This window comes from Sminthopsis crassicaudata, chromosome 2, assembly GCF_048593235.1.
Source record: "Sminthopsis crassicaudata isolate SCR6 chromosome 2, ASM4859323v1, whole genome shotgun sequence".
NCBI classification, from domain to species: Eukaryota; Metazoa; Chordata; class Mammalia; order Dasyuromorphia; family Dasyuridae; genus Sminthopsis; species Sminthopsis crassicaudata.
This window is the reverse complement of record NC_133618.1, coordinates 26,711,113-26,729,220: the sequence shown is the minus strand read 5'-3', so window position 1 is coordinate 26,729,220 and position 18,108 is coordinate 26,711,113. Positions and strand designations below refer to the sequence as shown.

Sequence of the window (18,108 nt, the reverse complement as noted above, 5' to 3'; positions counted from 1 at the left end):
GAGGTTTTTCTCTATTTGCTAAGGAAGCAAACTTTATTAAGTCTAAGGAACAATACAAATGAGCTAGCTAAGATGGCTCAGTGAGAGTGCTGGGCCTGGAGTCCTAAGACCCGAGTTCAAATATGATCTCAAATAGTAGCTGCGATGTTTTATAGGAGGACCTGCATTTTTGCCAAGAAAATCTCATGGGCTCATGAAGATGGAGATGAGTGAACATAAATCCGTATTGGTCACCTACGTGTACAGCAAGACAGCAGCCCTTTGACTTAGCTATCTTTCCTATTTTATTTCCCAGAATGAGGCTCTGTATTCTAGCTGCTACTAACTCAGCCTTAGATGGTCTAGGTCTGTTTAAACAATTTTATTATTGCTGGGGTCAGAAGGTGATCCTATTCTTCATGGAGATCTGGCTTGGAGAGCACCTTCTTGGGCTGAGTGATAGCCTCCAGGCCCCTGTGCCCAGGAACCGAGATCTTAGGAATCAGAACCGAAATGACCCTGTTGAAGCCTTGCTCTTGTCCCAGTCTCACATCTCTCCCTCCTCTGGGGATGGAGAAAGGAAGGGCTGAGCTGTGGCTTCCAGGCTGGAGGGTCAGTGTCTGGCAAAGCTGCCTATCACTGCTTCCTCCCATTCCACCACCTTGGCTGTTGGTCTCCCCCATCATAATGCCCCTTCTGTGGTTATCTATTTACTTAATCCTGTTAATCTAGACTCTTGACTTCTTTACATGGACCTTTTATTGCTCAAGCACGAATTTAAAATGCATATTAGAGAAATGATGGAAAACCAGAAGGAAAAACAAACAGGATAGCCTTGAAAGTTACAGGTTGAATTTATTATACACTTAAAGGAAAAACAAGTAGTAATAAATTTGTCATTTCAAGTACAAGCCTCATTTTCTGCTCTCCTTTATGTGGAAATGTTCAATCTAAAGTGTTAAGTTTAGAATTAAAAAAAAAAATCCAAAAATGGGGCACCTCTGACCTAGACATGCTCATCACCCTGCTTGTATTTTCACTGATGCCATTGTCTTCTAGGTCCATCCCACTTCGGTCAAGATTAAACTCACCAATTCTTTTCCTACTTTTCTAGTCTTAAATCTTACTCTGTGATCTAGCAGCAATGGCTGTCTTGAAGTTCTTTGCACAATACACTTCACCTCCTAACTCCAAGCATTTTCACCAGCTGTCCCCATGCCTGAAATTCTTATCCTCATCTACACTATCTTGGCTTCCCAATTAAAATCCTACCTTCTATCAGTTTTTCTCAATTCCCCTTAATACTAACTAGTGCCTTACACATAGTGGGTGGTAATAAATGCTTGGCACCTATTCCCTTTTACACCCAAGCATCCCTTAATTAGCTGTAAACCTGCTCCTACTTATCCTTTAACTTTATTCTATCTGTACCATCTACTCTTATACTTAATAACCTAGGTGATCTAAATTAATTTGATAGACATCTTTCCATAAGATCTGTAAAGTACTGAGGGCAGAGAGAGCATTCACTAAATGCTTTCTGAAGTTACCATCTCTCATGGTTACTCATTCTGGGGCAAAGGTTACTGTTAGCTGCAATGCAATATAAAGTGAGAGACACAATAAGATACACTCATTGCTCTAAAAATTGATATTCTAGTTAAAGAGATAACTCTGGTTAGTTTCCCAACTCAAATAAACAATCACACTTCAAAGTAGAATGTAAAAATGCAATAAAATCACTTCCAAGGTCTCATCAACTTTACAATATAAGTATAAACATTATGTTCAAGAACAGAATAATTTATGCTTATCCTGAAAACCTAAGTAATCAGGAAAAGACTAAATTGAGCTCAATACACTCTAAGTCAGGAAAATATGGAATACATTTTACAAATAACTACTCCCATATTTTTTTAAAAAAATAAAAAAGGACATTTAAATCAGGGAAATTAATTGATGTGAACAGCTTATTCCCTGTTTGATAAATGTGCCATTACTATATTTTTATAACTTCATATTTAACAAGTATGATCATTTTGATACCCATCAAAAGTAACATTGTAAATAGGCTGGCAACAAGCTGTCTCCCTTTATCCTCTGAACTGATAACAAACACTGACTGGCTAGTTTATGTGTCATGTAACTGGGCCTTGGTAAAATATAACAGATATTTCCAGACGAGAAAAATCTGAGTTGACTTGACCCCCCCCCAAAAAAATTGTGTTTTAACAAAATAAATACCCATTTTGAGAGAACTACTTAAAATGTAGGTCTCAAAAATTCTGAGCTGACCAAAGGTTAACAGTTAAGATTCAATGCAAAAAATAAACAGTCACCTTATGCCCAAACTAAACACCATGATACTAAAAAACAAGTGAAACTATTAGAGGTGGACAATGTCACATACCAAGTTAGGACAGATATTCAGGTGACTATTACCCTAATAGACCAATTAGTCTAACCCATGAAGAAATCTGACACCACAGGTCCAAAGAAATGGATAAAGTACAGTCATTTTCCGAAAACAGGACACTAAATGTTACCACGATGACTCACAAGATTGTCAGTCAAGAAAATTCTTTAAGACACAGCAATCACAGAAAGATCCTTAGCAATAAACAACAAACACAAGTAGGTGCTGTTAAATATACAGTAGCAACATTTATTTCAACACTTGTATGTAAAAGATGTTTTCTCCAGGCCAGATGATTTGATATAAAAATCAAACCCATCATACTCCCCCTCCCACACCTCCCCCCACCCCCAACAGTCCTTTCTACATCAAGTGCAATCAGAAATTTGTACAACATGAATATCTGCTTCTGAAACAAAGTTACAAATTAAGTGATAACAAAATACATAAAATCAACTGGACCCTAAATGAATTCTTAATGAATTCTTCTCCTGATCACCTGGAGCTTTTCTCTTCAGCCTCTTTCCGTTCTTTTTCTTTTTGCCTGGCCATGAATTTCTGTTTTGAAAAAAATGTTAAAAAAAAAAAAAAATTCATTAGAATTTTTTCCTTTCCCTCTTGGAATCCATCCAAACAAAGATTGTGTGTGTGTGTGTGTGTGTGTGTGTGTGTGTGTGTGTGCTTAGATCAACAACTTACACATATTACACAATGAAGGCTAAATGTATGTATGATCTGAATTATATTATATAGGTCATTCCCCAAAATATTAAGTGGTCAAAAGATATAAAACAGTTCTCAGATATGCACCACTAACAACCACATGAATAAATGCTCCCAATCATTAACAATATTTAAAATCAAAATGACAAATTACCTCACATCCTACAAAGTTGGCAAAAATGACCAAAAAATGGGAGTGTCCAACATTGGCAGGATTTGGGGAAGATACACACTTTATAACATTCCTGTTGCAAACTGTGAATCAGCAGACTATTTTGAAAAGTAATTTTGAATTACTCAAATGTTCATATCCTGTAACTAAGAGATTACTAGGCTTATACCCTATTATTAGTAGTAAGAAAGCCCCCATATACATCAAAAAGCAAATAGAAGCACTTTCTTTTTGTTCCTTAGTTTTTAAGATTTAGGCCTCTCTCCTTCCCTGAGATGGTAAGCAATCAGATATAGGCTATACATGTGCAACTACGTGAAACATTTCCATAGTCATTAGACTCAAATTAAAAAAAAAAAAAAAAAAAAAGGAAAGAAAGTAAAGAATAGCATGTTTTAAATTGTATTCAGATAATATCACTTCTTTCTCTGGAAGCAGTTCTTTGGGATTGTCTTGGAACATAGTATTTCTGAGAAGAACTAAGTCATTCACAGTTCTTCAATTAATATGGCTATTATTGTATATGTTTTCCTTCTCTTCACTATGCATTGGTTCATAAGTCTTCCTAGGTTTTTCTAAAGCCACACAGTTTGTCATTTTTCATAGCACAATAATATTCCATTACAATCCTTTACACCAAGTTTGTTTATCTACTTCATCCCTTCAATTTCCAATTTTTTTTTTTTTTTTTTTTTAAGGCTGGGGTTAAGTGACTTGCCCAGGGTCACACAGCTAGGAAGTGTTAAGTGTCTGAGACCAGATTTGAACTTGGGTCCTCCTGAATTCAAGATTGGTGCTCTATCCACTGCGCCACCTAGCTTCCCCCTCAATTTCCAATTCTTAGCCACCACAAAAATACACACATATGCCAAAACATGCAGATCTAAGAAAGCAAATGTTGCAAATAACAAAAGCAGGGTTCAAAATAAGATGTATAAGAATATAGTTCCACCCCATGCCTTTGAAAACATGTAAAGTCCATAACAACTACACATAATGGACAGATTTTCAGACTTTTCCAATAAATTATTGTTATACAATAGACTTTTCAGATACTCATCAATTTTTTCCCCTTTCTTTTGCTGTCATCTGGGGTGGCTTTCTGAGAGGAAGAGGGATACTGAAGAAAATTAGTGAAGTTAAAAAGAAATTAATTTAAATTTTTTTCAAAAAACATGCAACTGTAATCTCCCCCTTGGCAGTTACTGATTGTCAGTTTTGCCTAATCCCAGGCCTTCAGAGATCTTTGGCCACTGCCTCTTTGTGTAGTGGTTCTATGTTCAACAGAACGCCCAAACACAGTGGCTTGTGAGCTCCGGTCTTTATTCCATGTGAACACATCCTGCACTTTCCCAAACTCCCACTACTTATATAGGGTCTATGCACGTAAGAGGAGGAGACATCTCCCGTTGATGATGCGTTCTCAATGCAGCCAGAGCTCCCATTCACAAGCGATCTTTACTAGCTGCAGAGATCACATCCAGGTGCCTCAGGCATCAAAGCCTCTTTACTCCCTCTTACACTATGTGAGGTTCCTCTCGGACCCTTACAACTATCTCTGCTTGGTTAGTGGGGACACTTCATCACATCAAAGTAACTTTAACATAAATAACAGGCTGCTTAATTAATGAGATTACAAGCTGTATAAAAACAAAACAAAGGCAAACAAAAGTAAAACAGTAAGAACTAAGTCCAATAGGGGCCCAAACCAAGAAAAGATAACATGGTGTTCAATCCGCTAGTTTAAAGGCATTGTCTACAAGTCGAAAACAGAGTTAAGCCTCTCCCCAGGCCACCATATGAATAGCAGGAGGCCCAGGGAGAAGTACCCAAGTCCACTGTCTAGTTCTGTCAGTCTCTAGGTACCCATGCATCAACCAGGGCAGTCCCAATTCAGCTGCTACACTGATGTTGTGTTTGCCATTTTTACTGGTGTTGTGTTCGCCTTCTTTACTGGTGGTGTGTTTGCCATTTTTACTGGTGTGTCCACCATTTTTACTGGTGTTGTGTTTGCCATTTTTACTGGTGTTGGTGTTTGCCATTTTTACTGGTGTTGGTGTTTGCCATTTTTACTGGTGTGTCCACCGTCTTTACTGGTGTTGTGTTCACTATCATTACTGGTGTTGTGTTCACTGTTTTTGGTGTCATGGTCAGAAGGGACATGGCTGTTATCAGCATCTTAAGGGCTGCTGACATTGGGTCTTTTTCTTTTTGATTTCCAAGGTCATGGATGTTCCTGGTTGGTATCCCTTCCTCTGCCATTGGATCTGTATCTGGAATGACAAGAGCATAACGGGATCCCCAAACCCTGACCCAACCTGAGCCCTTGTAGAGGCCATCTAAGCCCTTCCACATTACTGTGGAGAGAGTGCTCTTGAGCCTGCATGAGTCGGGTGGAGGGTTGTGCAAACCCCAACGCTCTCTTTTCTTGTTTAGACATGAGTGTCTTTAGGGTACGAATAGCCTGTCCAATAATGGCTTGGCTCGTAGGGTTATATGGGATACCAGTGGAACAGGCAATGCCAAATTCAATGCAGAAGGATCGAAAGGCAGATGATGTATAAGCTGGTCCATTAAGTATCTTAAGTGCACGTGGGACTCCCGCAATGGAAAAATGATAGATGGCTGATCACATGCCAGTTACCCCAGATTGTAGTAAAGCCACCAGGAATTGAGAATGTTTATCCATGGTTACATGGATGCTCTGCCTCTTAACATGAGTAATGTCCATTTGCCAAATTTCATTGGGTCTCAAACCACGAGGGTTCTTCTCTGGAGGGAGGGTAGGAGCGTGGAAAGGAAGGCAATCTGGACAGGCTTTTACCATGCTCCCAGCTTCCTCTTCTGTTATCCCAAATTGCAAACATAAAGCTGGAGCAGCCTGATAATAAAAAATAAGACCTGGAAGTCCACTATGAGAGTGGACATGCAAAATATAAATCTTACTTGTATGCTTTCTCACTTGCTCTTGAAGTTCCTTAAAGAGCTGATATATATTGGAGGATACAAATTTTATTTGGGCTGTGGCAATTCTTTATACCACACCTACTGAATAGGCCGAATCAGATACCATATTTACATCTCCTGGATAATAAGAGCTATAATGACTGCATACAATTCATTCTGCTAAGTAGACTGAAAAGGAGTTCTGACTACTCTATAGTTAAGTCATCAGAGTAAACAACACAAATGTTATGTTTGGATGCATCTGTAAAGATAGGTGGTCCTTTAAGAGGAACTTTAGAAACCTTTTCTTCAAAAATCCATTGCCAATTATGTATAGCCGGGTTATCTTTAATGAAGACCCATGTGTAAAATTTGGAGCCATGGCTAATAAAATTTGCCATTCTGGGATGGTTTCACAGCATACATTAATTTGTGCATTAGTATAAAAGGTGTATGTCTTGTCAGGTCTTGTCCCAGATAACTGTCCTACTCTCTTAATGGCCTATAAGATTCTAGCCATAAACACTGGGTAAGGAGTAAGGCTTTGTTCTGGTTGTGCTGGGAGATTGACCCACTCTATCACACTGTCTCCTTGATGAAGGACTGCTGTGGGTGCCTCTTTCATACAAAACTGTTATTTCCAAGGCTTTTTGAGTGACTCTTTCAACCACATTGGCTAAAACCAGTTCAACTTCTCTCAAAGCCTCTTGAGCTTCTTTTGTAAGCTGGTGTAGTGAGTCCAAAGCACTGTCTTCCCTTAAAATGTCATACAAAAGCTGTTAAGTGATAGGTAGTTAAGCCCAACACTGGACACATCCATTGGATATCTCCTATCAATTTCTGAAAGTAATTTAAGGTGTCCAACTTCTCTGTTCTTAAGGAATTTTTGTACTTAAGCACCTTAGTGTATACTTCATATCCTAAATAGTAAGGAGGAGCATACCCTTGAATTTTTTCTGGGGCTAAGCCCTGCAGATCTTCTAGAGCCAGAACAGGTAAAATAAATCAGTAAAATGCTAAAAAAGATTTAACTATGTTCCACATGCTGTACCCTGAGGCTACAGCCACCAACCCTTGGTTTGCTTTTCTCCTTTCTTGAGGTCTCTGTCTCCATTTTGGTCCAATTAATTTTTTTTTGGCGCAGCATGACAAATAATGGAAAAATGTTTAGAAGAATCACACATGTTTAACCTATATTAGTTTGCTTGTGGTCTTGGAGAGGGAAGCAGTGAGAAAAATTTATACCACAAGGTTTTGCAAAGGTGAATATTAAAAACTATTTTTGGGGGCAGCTAGATGGCACAGTGGATACAAAATTTCTCTCTCCTCTTGCTGGATTTTGCTGTTAAAATATAGCAATGCTAATGGTTTATATGGGTTTATTTTATATCCTACAACTTTGCCAAAGTTAATTGTCTTCAATTTCAAGTAGATTTTCTAGGGTTCTCAAGTAAACCATCGATTTCACTGGAAAGTTGGAAAGATAAGGATAACATCTATTTATTCTCATTAGAGAGAATACTACTTCTTGCTTTTAGAAAAGTCATATATTAGTCCTATGTTTTCTATTATTTTTAATATTAGGTGTCATAGCAAAAGTTTCTTTTCTATTGATAGAAATCACAAATATTTCTTAGGAATGGTTGATAGTTTCCTGTTTTGACTTTCCCTGGTTCAGTTTATCAAGATCATACTTGTAGCTTATTAGGAATTTGGTAGAAAACCTTTTCCCCAAAACAATTTGAATTGTTCTTTTGTCACATGAATTGTGTGAAACAGTTCCTACTAATTTATTTCTCATTGGTTATGCTTTTATCAATTAGGAATGCTCTGATTTCCCAAACAAAAGGCCAGAGAGATTGTTACATTAATTCTTTTAAGGATATTGATTACACAGTATCCCTAATCCACCAGATAAAAGCAGACTCTGGATCAGGCCTCCAAGTTGACATGTTTTAGAGGAAAGAGGAAGTCACATAACACATGAAGTGAAATGAAATTCTCATTAGATTTAGAGTGATAACCTACAAAGATTAAGTGATTTGACTAAAGTCACCCAAGCAGTAAATGGCAGAGCTGGAGCCTGAACTCTGTGACTTCTCAGTTTGCCACTCAACATCATTCTATGCAACTCCATAAATTCTGAACAGAATAAAAACTAAAGGGAAAGCACAAATTATAAGAACTTAAAACTAAGATATAATCTCAAAAAGGGGATTGGGGGAGTGGATGAGAATGCTAAAAGCCTCAAAGATGAATCAAGCCAGAAGGTTACCTCTGTATTCTGCTTGTGGCGCGCACTCTTGCAATGATTTGCCATTGTTTTCTGATCAGAGTAGAAGAGGGAACAAATAGGACAGAAGAAACCAGCCTTCGGTGTAAGAAAATCTAAATCTGGAAGACAAGACAACAAGGAAGACAGAAGATGTGTGTGTGCATGCAGGGAGGTAGTACGTTTTTTCTAGGCTTACTGACTCTTATTTGATACTGTGATATTCCATGACCTTCCCTGGGCACCAAGATGCTCTAGCCCTCATCGATCCCAGGGATATGGTTACCCATGGAAATGGTAGGCTGGTTATGATACCTCCAGATGATTCTTAGAAAAGTTTAGGGTCTCAATATATTACTAAGGGCTGAGAAATTCCCCAACCTCAATCAACACCCCTTCAAGTTCTTTTAAAAAAAGTCAAACTGACATGAGGACTTCAACCTGCTTGGAGATACAGTGGTTAAGAAGAAAGGCTGGATTTGTCATCCACTTATCCCCACTGCCATGACAATGACCTTAAGGCCATTAGAAAACATGCTATTAAGTACCATACCACAGACTTTCATAGATTTATGGTAACTATGGTACCTACCCTAAAGAGCAAAAGGAGAGAAGGGTATTCAGATGACAGTCCCATTAACAGTTCCACATCAAGAAAAAAATAAAGCGAATACTATTATATTTATACCCAGTCTAATAACCCACCTACTCCCCCCCAAAAGGGCAAGTATTGAATTGTGACACTTCCAACAACAATATTTCCTCAATTTTTTAGCCAAAATACTGTTGTGGCTGAAAAACTGCATATGATGAGAAAAGCCAAAGGTTTGGATAAAACGTTTTGTTGTTGTTGGACTGGTCTGAGGTTACTTGCCTAATGAAGACTCTTCATCTTTCTTTCTCTTTTTCTCAGGTTCTGCATCTTCTGATCCAGTTTCTTCAACTAAAATTACAGTTGAGGTTTAAACAAACAAACAAACTCCCCACCCTATCTACAGGCAAGCTTTTTTCCAATCCCAAATAGTGTTCTCCCCTAAAGACCCAAACACCTGAAATCTAAAGTCTGCCAAAGACCTTTTCTAATTCTCACTGCACTTCATTTTCTCATAAATAAAGACATCATGTTTTCTCCTATAATTGTTAGGAATTTTTAAAAGTAGACAATGCACAGTGAACCAAAATTCATTTTTAATACCAGCCTATAGGATCTAGTAGCCCAGGGTTGGGGTGATGTTGAATAAAAGGTCAAATAATAATTTCTTTTCTATGCTCTGTATGCTGGAATTATAGATAACATTTATTGCCTCTGTCTGTTGAAAGTTAAAAGTGAAAACATCCTGAGACAGAATAGCAGCACCTGCAGATTTAAGGACCAGAAATTGGAGCTCTGAATTGGTAACACTGTCATAAGACAGAACAAATGGACTATGAGGAAAACCTTGAAATTGCAGAGACTTCAAAATAAGAATTTTTTTACTTCGGGGTTATAGATCCTTTTCAGCAATTTAGTGCAGTCTAAAAGAGCCTGTTCTCAGAATATTTTTAAATGCTTTAAATAAAAGACCTAAGATTAACGATTTCTATGGAAATAGTTATAATTTTAAAAACAACTCCACAGTTACCAGGTTAAGAACAAAACCTTGACAATTCCTCCCCTACAATTTACCTTGTTCACAGGATCAAAGTCTAGAGTTGAAAAGGACCCCTGAGAACATCTTGTTCAAGCCCCAGTGCCCCTCCTTTTACAGGTGCAGAAAGTATAGAGCAGTGAGAGCAAGACTAAACCCTTTGCACTAGCAATCACCCAAACACCTAGAGACCATGAATATGGCCTCTCTAGGCTGGGTGTTGTCAGGGACTCTGAGAAATTCCAGCCCTTCTCTTATGATCTTTTCAGCTTCTCAACATCCTTGCTCCAAAACTACAAATGGTGAGACCAGCACTGATTACCAAAGTGTTGCCACATCTTTGCCTCTTGTTAACTTCACTGCTGTCCTATCACCTTGATAAGATTTCTACTGTATTTGCAGTTCATTAAAACTCCCAGATCTCTTGCAATCAGATTAGTTATGGGACTGATCATGTGTTTCTTCCTTTTTTTTTGTTAGAAAAAGTTTATTTCTGGTAACTATTTCACATTATGTCTACTGAATTTTATCTTAAATTCAGTGCAAAGTTGGAGCTTATCAATCTCTTTTCTGGTCTTTCTGTACACATCTAGTGTACAGGGGCTTTGTTATCTGCAAATCAAGACCATGACATCACCTATCCTTTTAACATTTTAATCTGTGAGTAGAACAAATCTTATACAGCCCTTTATAGCTTCCTGAAGCACTCCCCAATCACACTAGAACTTCAAATTTCATCAAACATTTTATAGAAGTTAATTACTCCTACTTGCTCACTCTTGATCTGTAAGCTGTTTTTCTGTGGCTATTATCAGTACTTTTGGCTGTTGGTCAATTTAAGAAGCTTTGCATATGAATGTGTTTTTGGACGAAGTGATTAAATGACTATTTGAGGCTTCTAACCACCTCACTTCAAAGTTGTTTCATTTTTACTGTTGACTAAATATGAAAAGACCTTCTTCGACAATTTCTTTTTTGATGAATCAACTGGTCTAAGTTGTATAAATAGGTTTAGCTTGGAGGGAAGACTGGACCAACTGGAGGCACAGGGAGAGATAAGGGAGCTGGCCTCCTCAAGTTGCTGAAACACTGCCACATGGAAGAAGAATGAGGCTTGTCTGGTCCCATGAGATAGAAGCAGCAGCAATAGAAATTAAAGTAAAGCAGATTTAAGTATGATCCTAATTACGTACTCAATTAGGAGAATGACTTGCCCAAGACACCCTGAGAACCTTTAGCACAGAGCCTGACTTGTTTGGCTGTGGCTCCCTTTTAATTTTGGACTGAGTTTGCCCCTTCACTTGCATAGAGCCCAGCTTTACCTGTATTCAAGGCTTCTTCCAGTTTGGGCTGTTCTGAGGTATCAGATGTCTCAGAGGATGGTATTTTCTTGCTTCGACTCCTTTTAGCTGAAGGTTTGGCTTTAAAAAGAAGTGACAAGATGAATAAACTCATGTTATACTAGCAAATCCCTGGATTTCCAAAAGGAAGAAAATCTGATATGTATTATATATTCTTCCATTCAGTTCCAGAAACCTATAAGTGGACATTTTTCTTTTTTTTTTTACCCTGTGCATGAGCAGGGAATGGGGAAAGGTAAAGAAGAAAACATTGCTCAGGAAAAACCCAAAAAAAAACCCTTTCTGATCCTGAAGGTTGATTGGGGGATGGAAGCATGGGGAGGGGGGAAAGGGGAGCAGAGGGCGGGGAAGAGGGTGAGCGGGAAAAGAGGGGAAGGAGAAGAGAATAAAACAAAAAAAGGAGAGTTGCCTTAAATGTATGAGAGAACAGGAGTCTGGCCAAATAATTGTGGTTCATGAAAGACTACTGTGCTGGACAAGACAATTAAAGATGTCAAGACTTAGGGAACTGAATCTGATGTAGACCAACAGGCAAATAACCATGGGAACAAAGACTTTAAGAAAAATCATTTTGAAAGACTGAAGAACTCTTGTCAAACGAAGCAAGCATGAAAAGGATACAGCCAATGTGTGGATTCAGAGTCATAAACATGACTGCACTTATTTAATCATTCAGACTGTTCTTTTTTATTCCTCCTTTTGGCTTTCAATGTCAGGCAGAAAAGTAACAAGATTTATGGCAAAAAAAAACCCAAAAGAAATCCACAGAAACTTTTAAAGACACAGAACAAAAGGGCAGAATGAAATAGTTAAAAAAGAAGAAGGATGAGATAGAAAAAAGAAATACTAGGAATGGAATACCAAAACCAGTGGAAAAAATAAATTGGTGCAAGTTTGTCATTGGCCCTGAAAGAGAAGCAGTTAAAGCCATTTTACCTCAAAAATGGTTGAGACAAAGCTATATAACATGATAGTATCTCTGCAAAGATTTGTCTGGGATTGGCAGCAAAGTAGGGGTGGGTGAACCCCCAGAAAGGCTAGGCATTTCTCAGGGATTGTTTTGGAATGGGTGGCAGACTGAAGAAGTAGCACAAACTCCATTAGTACCTAACACAGCACTTCCTAGTTTACAAAGCATTTTACATAAGTTATTACATTAAACCTTGGAATTTGAGAAGTTATGGCCATGGAAGACAAATCAAAAGTGCATTATGTGCCTGGCAAAGGGAATCCAAAGACAAAAAAAAGTGAAAATACCTTTGTTTCCATTCTTCCAGGGAGAGAATACTTAGATATGTTAGTAGGACAAGACTGAGTGTTAACATCCCAGATAAGAGTAGTAAAGTAAGCCTTTACAGAGAAAGACCCTAAGGCTCACAGAGCTAGATATGTCAATGGGCCCATCCACCAAAAAATATATTTTGGGCAGTCATGGAAAAGAACTAAGAACTACACCTGGAGCGTTAGTTGTACTGGAACTACATTCCCAAGTTTCTGCTGGCCTGCCATCAGTCTTTGGATATTTGTTCTTTCTTTGTCTTTTGCATGTATCTGGATGAATGGAGAGAGGGGACCGATAGGCTCCCTGTTCCAACTCAAGTGAAAGGCTACTTCATTTTGCTCTTGTTCCTACCTGTATGTTCTTGCTTGGTCTCTGGCTTTATCCCCTTTTCTTGAGGTGAAGCAACATAGGACATGCTTTGTTCTGAAATTTAAGCAAAGTGGAAGTATCTTTAATATATTTAATCAGGTCAGGCAAATAACCCATGGTAACTCTTCCTGGGCAACTTTTACCACTTGGCCAAAATACTATTCAAATAGCATGCCAACAGTTTTTTTTTTTTTTTTTAACTTAACTATTTTTTTGTTAAAATATTTTTAAAATATATTTGTTAAAATATCAACTATACCTCAAAAACTCAAAGTCAATTTGATGTTATAAAGATCTCTTCTGCCTAAAACAAATTCCAGTGCAGGGTGATTAATGAGATTTAATTTAAAAAGCTACAATTTATAAAAGGGACACAAAACTTCAATTCAGAGCCAAAATGGCAGAAATAGCTTTTAGGAGATTCACTTCAGTAAATGTTTATAACAGAAAAAGATGGAGTGAACATTTAATTTATTGCTTTCTGTGACAAAATTTTTATCTTTAAAAAAGAGTAACAGAGAAAGGGGGGAAAAAGGAAAGAGGGGAGAGGTGTGAGGGGAGAGGGAAAAGGGGAGGGGGAGAGGGGGAAAAGAGACAGAGGGGAGAAGGAAAAGAGAAAGAGAGATCCTACCTGATAAATGTCGTTCAGTCATAGTTTTGGGGTCTTTTTCTATAATCTCCTCATTAATCTGGCCCATTTGATGCAAAGCTTTAGGCTTCTCCTGCTTAGTGACTATAGTTTTCTTCTTGATGCCTCCTGTTTTAGCCATGAGGCAAACATCTTTTTTAGTTGTCTCAATTTTTAAGTCATTCTCTCCCTCTTCCTCTTCTCCAACTTCATCCACAGTAACAAAATTCAGTTCCTCTTTAAGATTGTTAAAGTCTGCCAAAGACTCTTCATCTTCTTCTGTCACTTCATCTAAAGTTACTAAATGGACATCACTGCTGTCATCCTGTATTTCATCTACTGTGACTAAAGTAGTCGGGTCTTCGGGGACCTGAGAAGAAATAAAGCCAATGGACTCCCTTACAGCACTTTCTTCTTCCTTGGGATTTATAGGAGCAAAATTTATGTCTGCTGATTCATTTAAAGGTAGCTCTTCTACTTCCCCAATTTCATCTACAGTTACTAGAGGTTCTCTCTTCAAAAGATCCCGCTCTTCATCTACTGACAAAATAGTGACATCTTTAGGCTCCCCATGGGAAGTGCAATCATCTTGCTCAATTATCTCATCTAAAGTAAGAAGGGAATTTGCATTTTTCACCATTTCTTCCACATTTAGCTCCTCTTCATCATTAACTTCATCCACGGTGACCAGAGCTTTAGTTTCTAAGTTAGACTCTATAGTCAGGTGAGCAGCTGCATCTTCTTCTTCACCAATCTCATCCAAGGTCACAAAAGATAACTCACTCTCCGCAACACAGGATACTGAGCTTTTCCCCTTCCTTCTTTTTAAGTTGATCTCAGAGGAAGGAAGATTCTTGGCAAGTTCTTTCTTTTTCCCTTTTGGTGTATTCTGCTTGACTTGAGAAGGATCCACCTCTTCTATAACTTCATCCACGGTAACAAACTCATCCAAATTAAACGGGAAAAGCTCTTCTTCCTAAAAAAAAAAACAAAAGTAAGAGGTTATAAACTACAACGAGCTATTGTGTGGGATACTTTTGATTCTAATAATGATAAACAGCTAACATTTATGTAGTGCTTTAAATATAGTTTTATTTGATTTTCACAACAATAAATAACATATTCTATTTATATCATTTCAAAATATAAACCTGGGGAGTTAAAGGCTTTTAGGGGATTGACAAAACAAGCTAACTATAGTTTATATTCCACTGATAAGATGTTTATAATGTTAATCTTGCTCCATGATTCATTCCAATGAACTTTCCTATATATGATGAAAGGAATCTCATATTATAAAAACCTATTTCAGACAAAAAGCTGTTCAAAAAGTCATCTATTATTTTATGTGGTCATAAAGTTGCAAGCCACATCCGACTAAATATATTAGCTAATTATTTTTAAAAGTTTTATACATAAAGCATCACTCAAAGATGCTTTTATGTACACTTTAAGATCCTGCAATAACACCAATTATCTCAAAATGTTAAATATCGAAATTGTTTCTGAATCAATATATTCAATTATGCCCAGAAAAATAAAATGACAAAAGATTTGAATCTTAAAACTAATTATTGAATCAAAGATTAAACTTTACATCTAGAAATACAATGAATTTTTATAGTCTATCTAATTTAGGATTAAAGTAGCTGTGCTAATGTCTAGTTACTATATGGAAGAAAGACAATGTGTTAGATACATGATACAAAGAAAAGAGAGGACTATCAGCACAGAATGTTGCAGATTGTTTGACATTGTGTGACATATATTTCATTGATGGAATTTTGCTCAAATTTTTGTCATAGGATTGGATTCAATGATGAGAGATTGTGACATTAAAAAAAATTTACTAAATGGAGAGAAACTAGTTCCTGGCCTCAATAGATCATTCCATTGATAAAACATGTGAATACAGGATAACGTGAGTCTTAAGAGAACATTTAACAACTGAAGGAAAAGGCAGGGAGGAGGGGGGAGACCCTAACCATATTTACTGGCAATTGAGCTGAGCCTTATTAATAAGATGTGGAGGTGAAGAAGGATAACAAGAAAAGCAGCCTATGGAAAGGCAAGAAGGTGCAATGTTCAGAGACAACTTAGTAGCCTATTTTAGCTGGAATACACAAGAGTAATATAAAAAGTTGTTGGGAGCCATATGATGAAGAGCTTTAAATAGACTAGCAAGGAAAAAAAAAAAAAAAAAAATCAGAACATGCACTCCTCCCTCCCCTAATTCTATACAACTGGGAGACTCCAGTAAGGAATATCATTTATATTCTCAGAAACAGCTAACATGTTCACTGATTTTGCTGAACTGACTTTTACTTTTTCAATCTCTATTACTACAGATATGTACTGGGCAGGGAATGAGAGAGGGATCTAGAAATGAAGGTGATATGAAAACAATATAAATAAGAAAACAGTTTTAAAGAACAATGACACACAATATTTTCTTTGTAAATAAAGAGACAGGCTGAAGCACTTGTCTAGGAACTGACAAAAAGCAATACAAAGTTTTCATGAGGGAAGTTCTCTTTGTAAGCCTGCTTTAACAATATTATTTTGGAAGCTGTATAAAGGAGGTATTCAAGGAGGAGAGAACAGGTTCTCATTCCACAAGGAATGCCCTTGAATTACTGGCACATTTAATAATGGCACTAGAACCTATCAAGTATTGTTACCTTCTCTTCCCTGGGGTGACATGTTTTGTCTTCCCCACCCTAAAACTTTAAAGACTGACCAGGTCTGCTATGGTGTACAGAAAGGCAATGTGTGCTACAAGGAACAAAATATTTCAAGTAAGGGGAACACATATTCTCAACCCCAATCTGCCACAAACTGGCTATATTAACCATTTGTGTCTCCCAATCTGTGTGTGGATTGAATTAAAAATTTTCAAGGTCTCTCCTAATTCAAACTAAGCTCTCTATATATTTGCAAAGAAGGGAGGTCTTAATGAAAAAAGAAAAAAAAATACAACTAAGTTACATTTAACTTAGATTTTTTTCAAACAAAAGCCCAAAAGTTGCCTTAGTCTGTACTTAATTTTAGATATTTATATCTAAAAATATTGTACTTGCACTTTATATTTAAACCACTTTATATTTAAATCCTAAGTATCTCCCCACTTAAACCAACCCAATATTTAGTCCTTTAAAAAAAAGAATAAAGTGAAAGGAAACAGGCATAGAAAAATGTGCTTTAAATGATTAAAATACAGAACCCTAAAGTGAAAGGAAACAGGCATAGGAAAATGTGCATTAAATGATTAAAATACAGAACCCCAAACCAAAAAGGCACATGAAGAAAAGAAATTATCCTATGAAATTAAAACCACACTATAGTATTATTCATAAATTCCTATTATATGCAAACCAAAGAACACAAATGAAACTGATTTCTTCATAAGAAATCACTTTTATCACCAATTCCACTCTACCTGGAGAGATAGCCATGTACCTCACAAATATTGTTTCACCCGTCCCTCTTCTACTCTTATAACATCACTTTTATACAGATTGTTCTATTCACCCTAAAAAAAAAATTTTTTTTTTTCCTTTGAAACTAAGGACTGTGCATGGTGTAATCCAGCTATCACCAGTCAACTGGGAGACCCCTGGCAGGTACATCTCTTGAGCTCAGAAGTTCTAAGCTACCAAAATCATTTACGCTATTCAAAGTGTCTACACCAAGTCTGGCATAAATATGGTGAGCCCCCAGGAACAAGGGCTTGCAAAAAATCCTAAGAAAGAAACAGAAGAGACTAAAGCTTGCATGCTGATCACAGTGGGACTTGTATATTTTCTAAACTTCCAGGCTGGACAAGATAGGAAGACTACAACTTTAATTTTTAAAGGGGAGGAAAAAAGGATAAATCAGAAATAGCTCAATTAAATTATTTATACCTCTCTTTGGTGTCATGGTCTTACTAAGTAAGACTGGTAATAAGTAATTTAAGATTCATGATTCTTTCCTATGGTCCTTAAAAGGTCTGATTTAAGAGCATTAAGCTACCGATGTAAGTCCAGTTCTCTTTATTCACCGTCCCTTCTGTTTTCCCCCACATAGTCTTTCACACAGAATCCTCCAAAGGAGGGAGAGGGGTGAGAGGGAAGGGTCAGTCCTTACCTCTCTAGGTTTGGCAGTTTTACCAGAGCTGCCTTTAGGGTTCTTAGTGTTCTGCCCAGCAGAAGTCTGAAAGATTAGACAAGGGATGAAGGAACACAGGACACACAGTCAGGCAGTCAATCTTCTTTAAAGATCCAAAACATTACATCAAGTGCAAGTAACATGGTCACAGTGGACTCAATTAATTGTCTAAATACTTAAAAT

General features: G+C 37.3%; 1 protein-coding gene across 1 annotated transcript in view; it reads right to left on the bottom strand.

The window, feature by feature from the left end:
* Positions 1-814: 814 nt before the first annotated feature.
* ZNF638 (zinc finger protein 638) overlaps positions 815-18,108 on the bottom strand; it is a 140,458-nt gene continuing 123,164 nt past the window's right edge. Inside the window, 7 exon segments of the mRNA XM_074285532.1 lie at positions 815-2,953; positions 8,512-8,630; positions 9,383-9,451; positions 11,459-11,557; positions 13,131-13,202; positions 13,780-14,752; positions 17,905-17,970. Coding sequence (XP_074141633.1) covers positions 2,891-2,953; positions 8,512-8,630; positions 9,383-9,451; positions 11,459-11,557; positions 13,131-13,202; positions 13,780-14,752; positions 17,905-17,970 — 1,461 coding nt within the window. The 3' untranslated portion in view covers positions 815-2,890.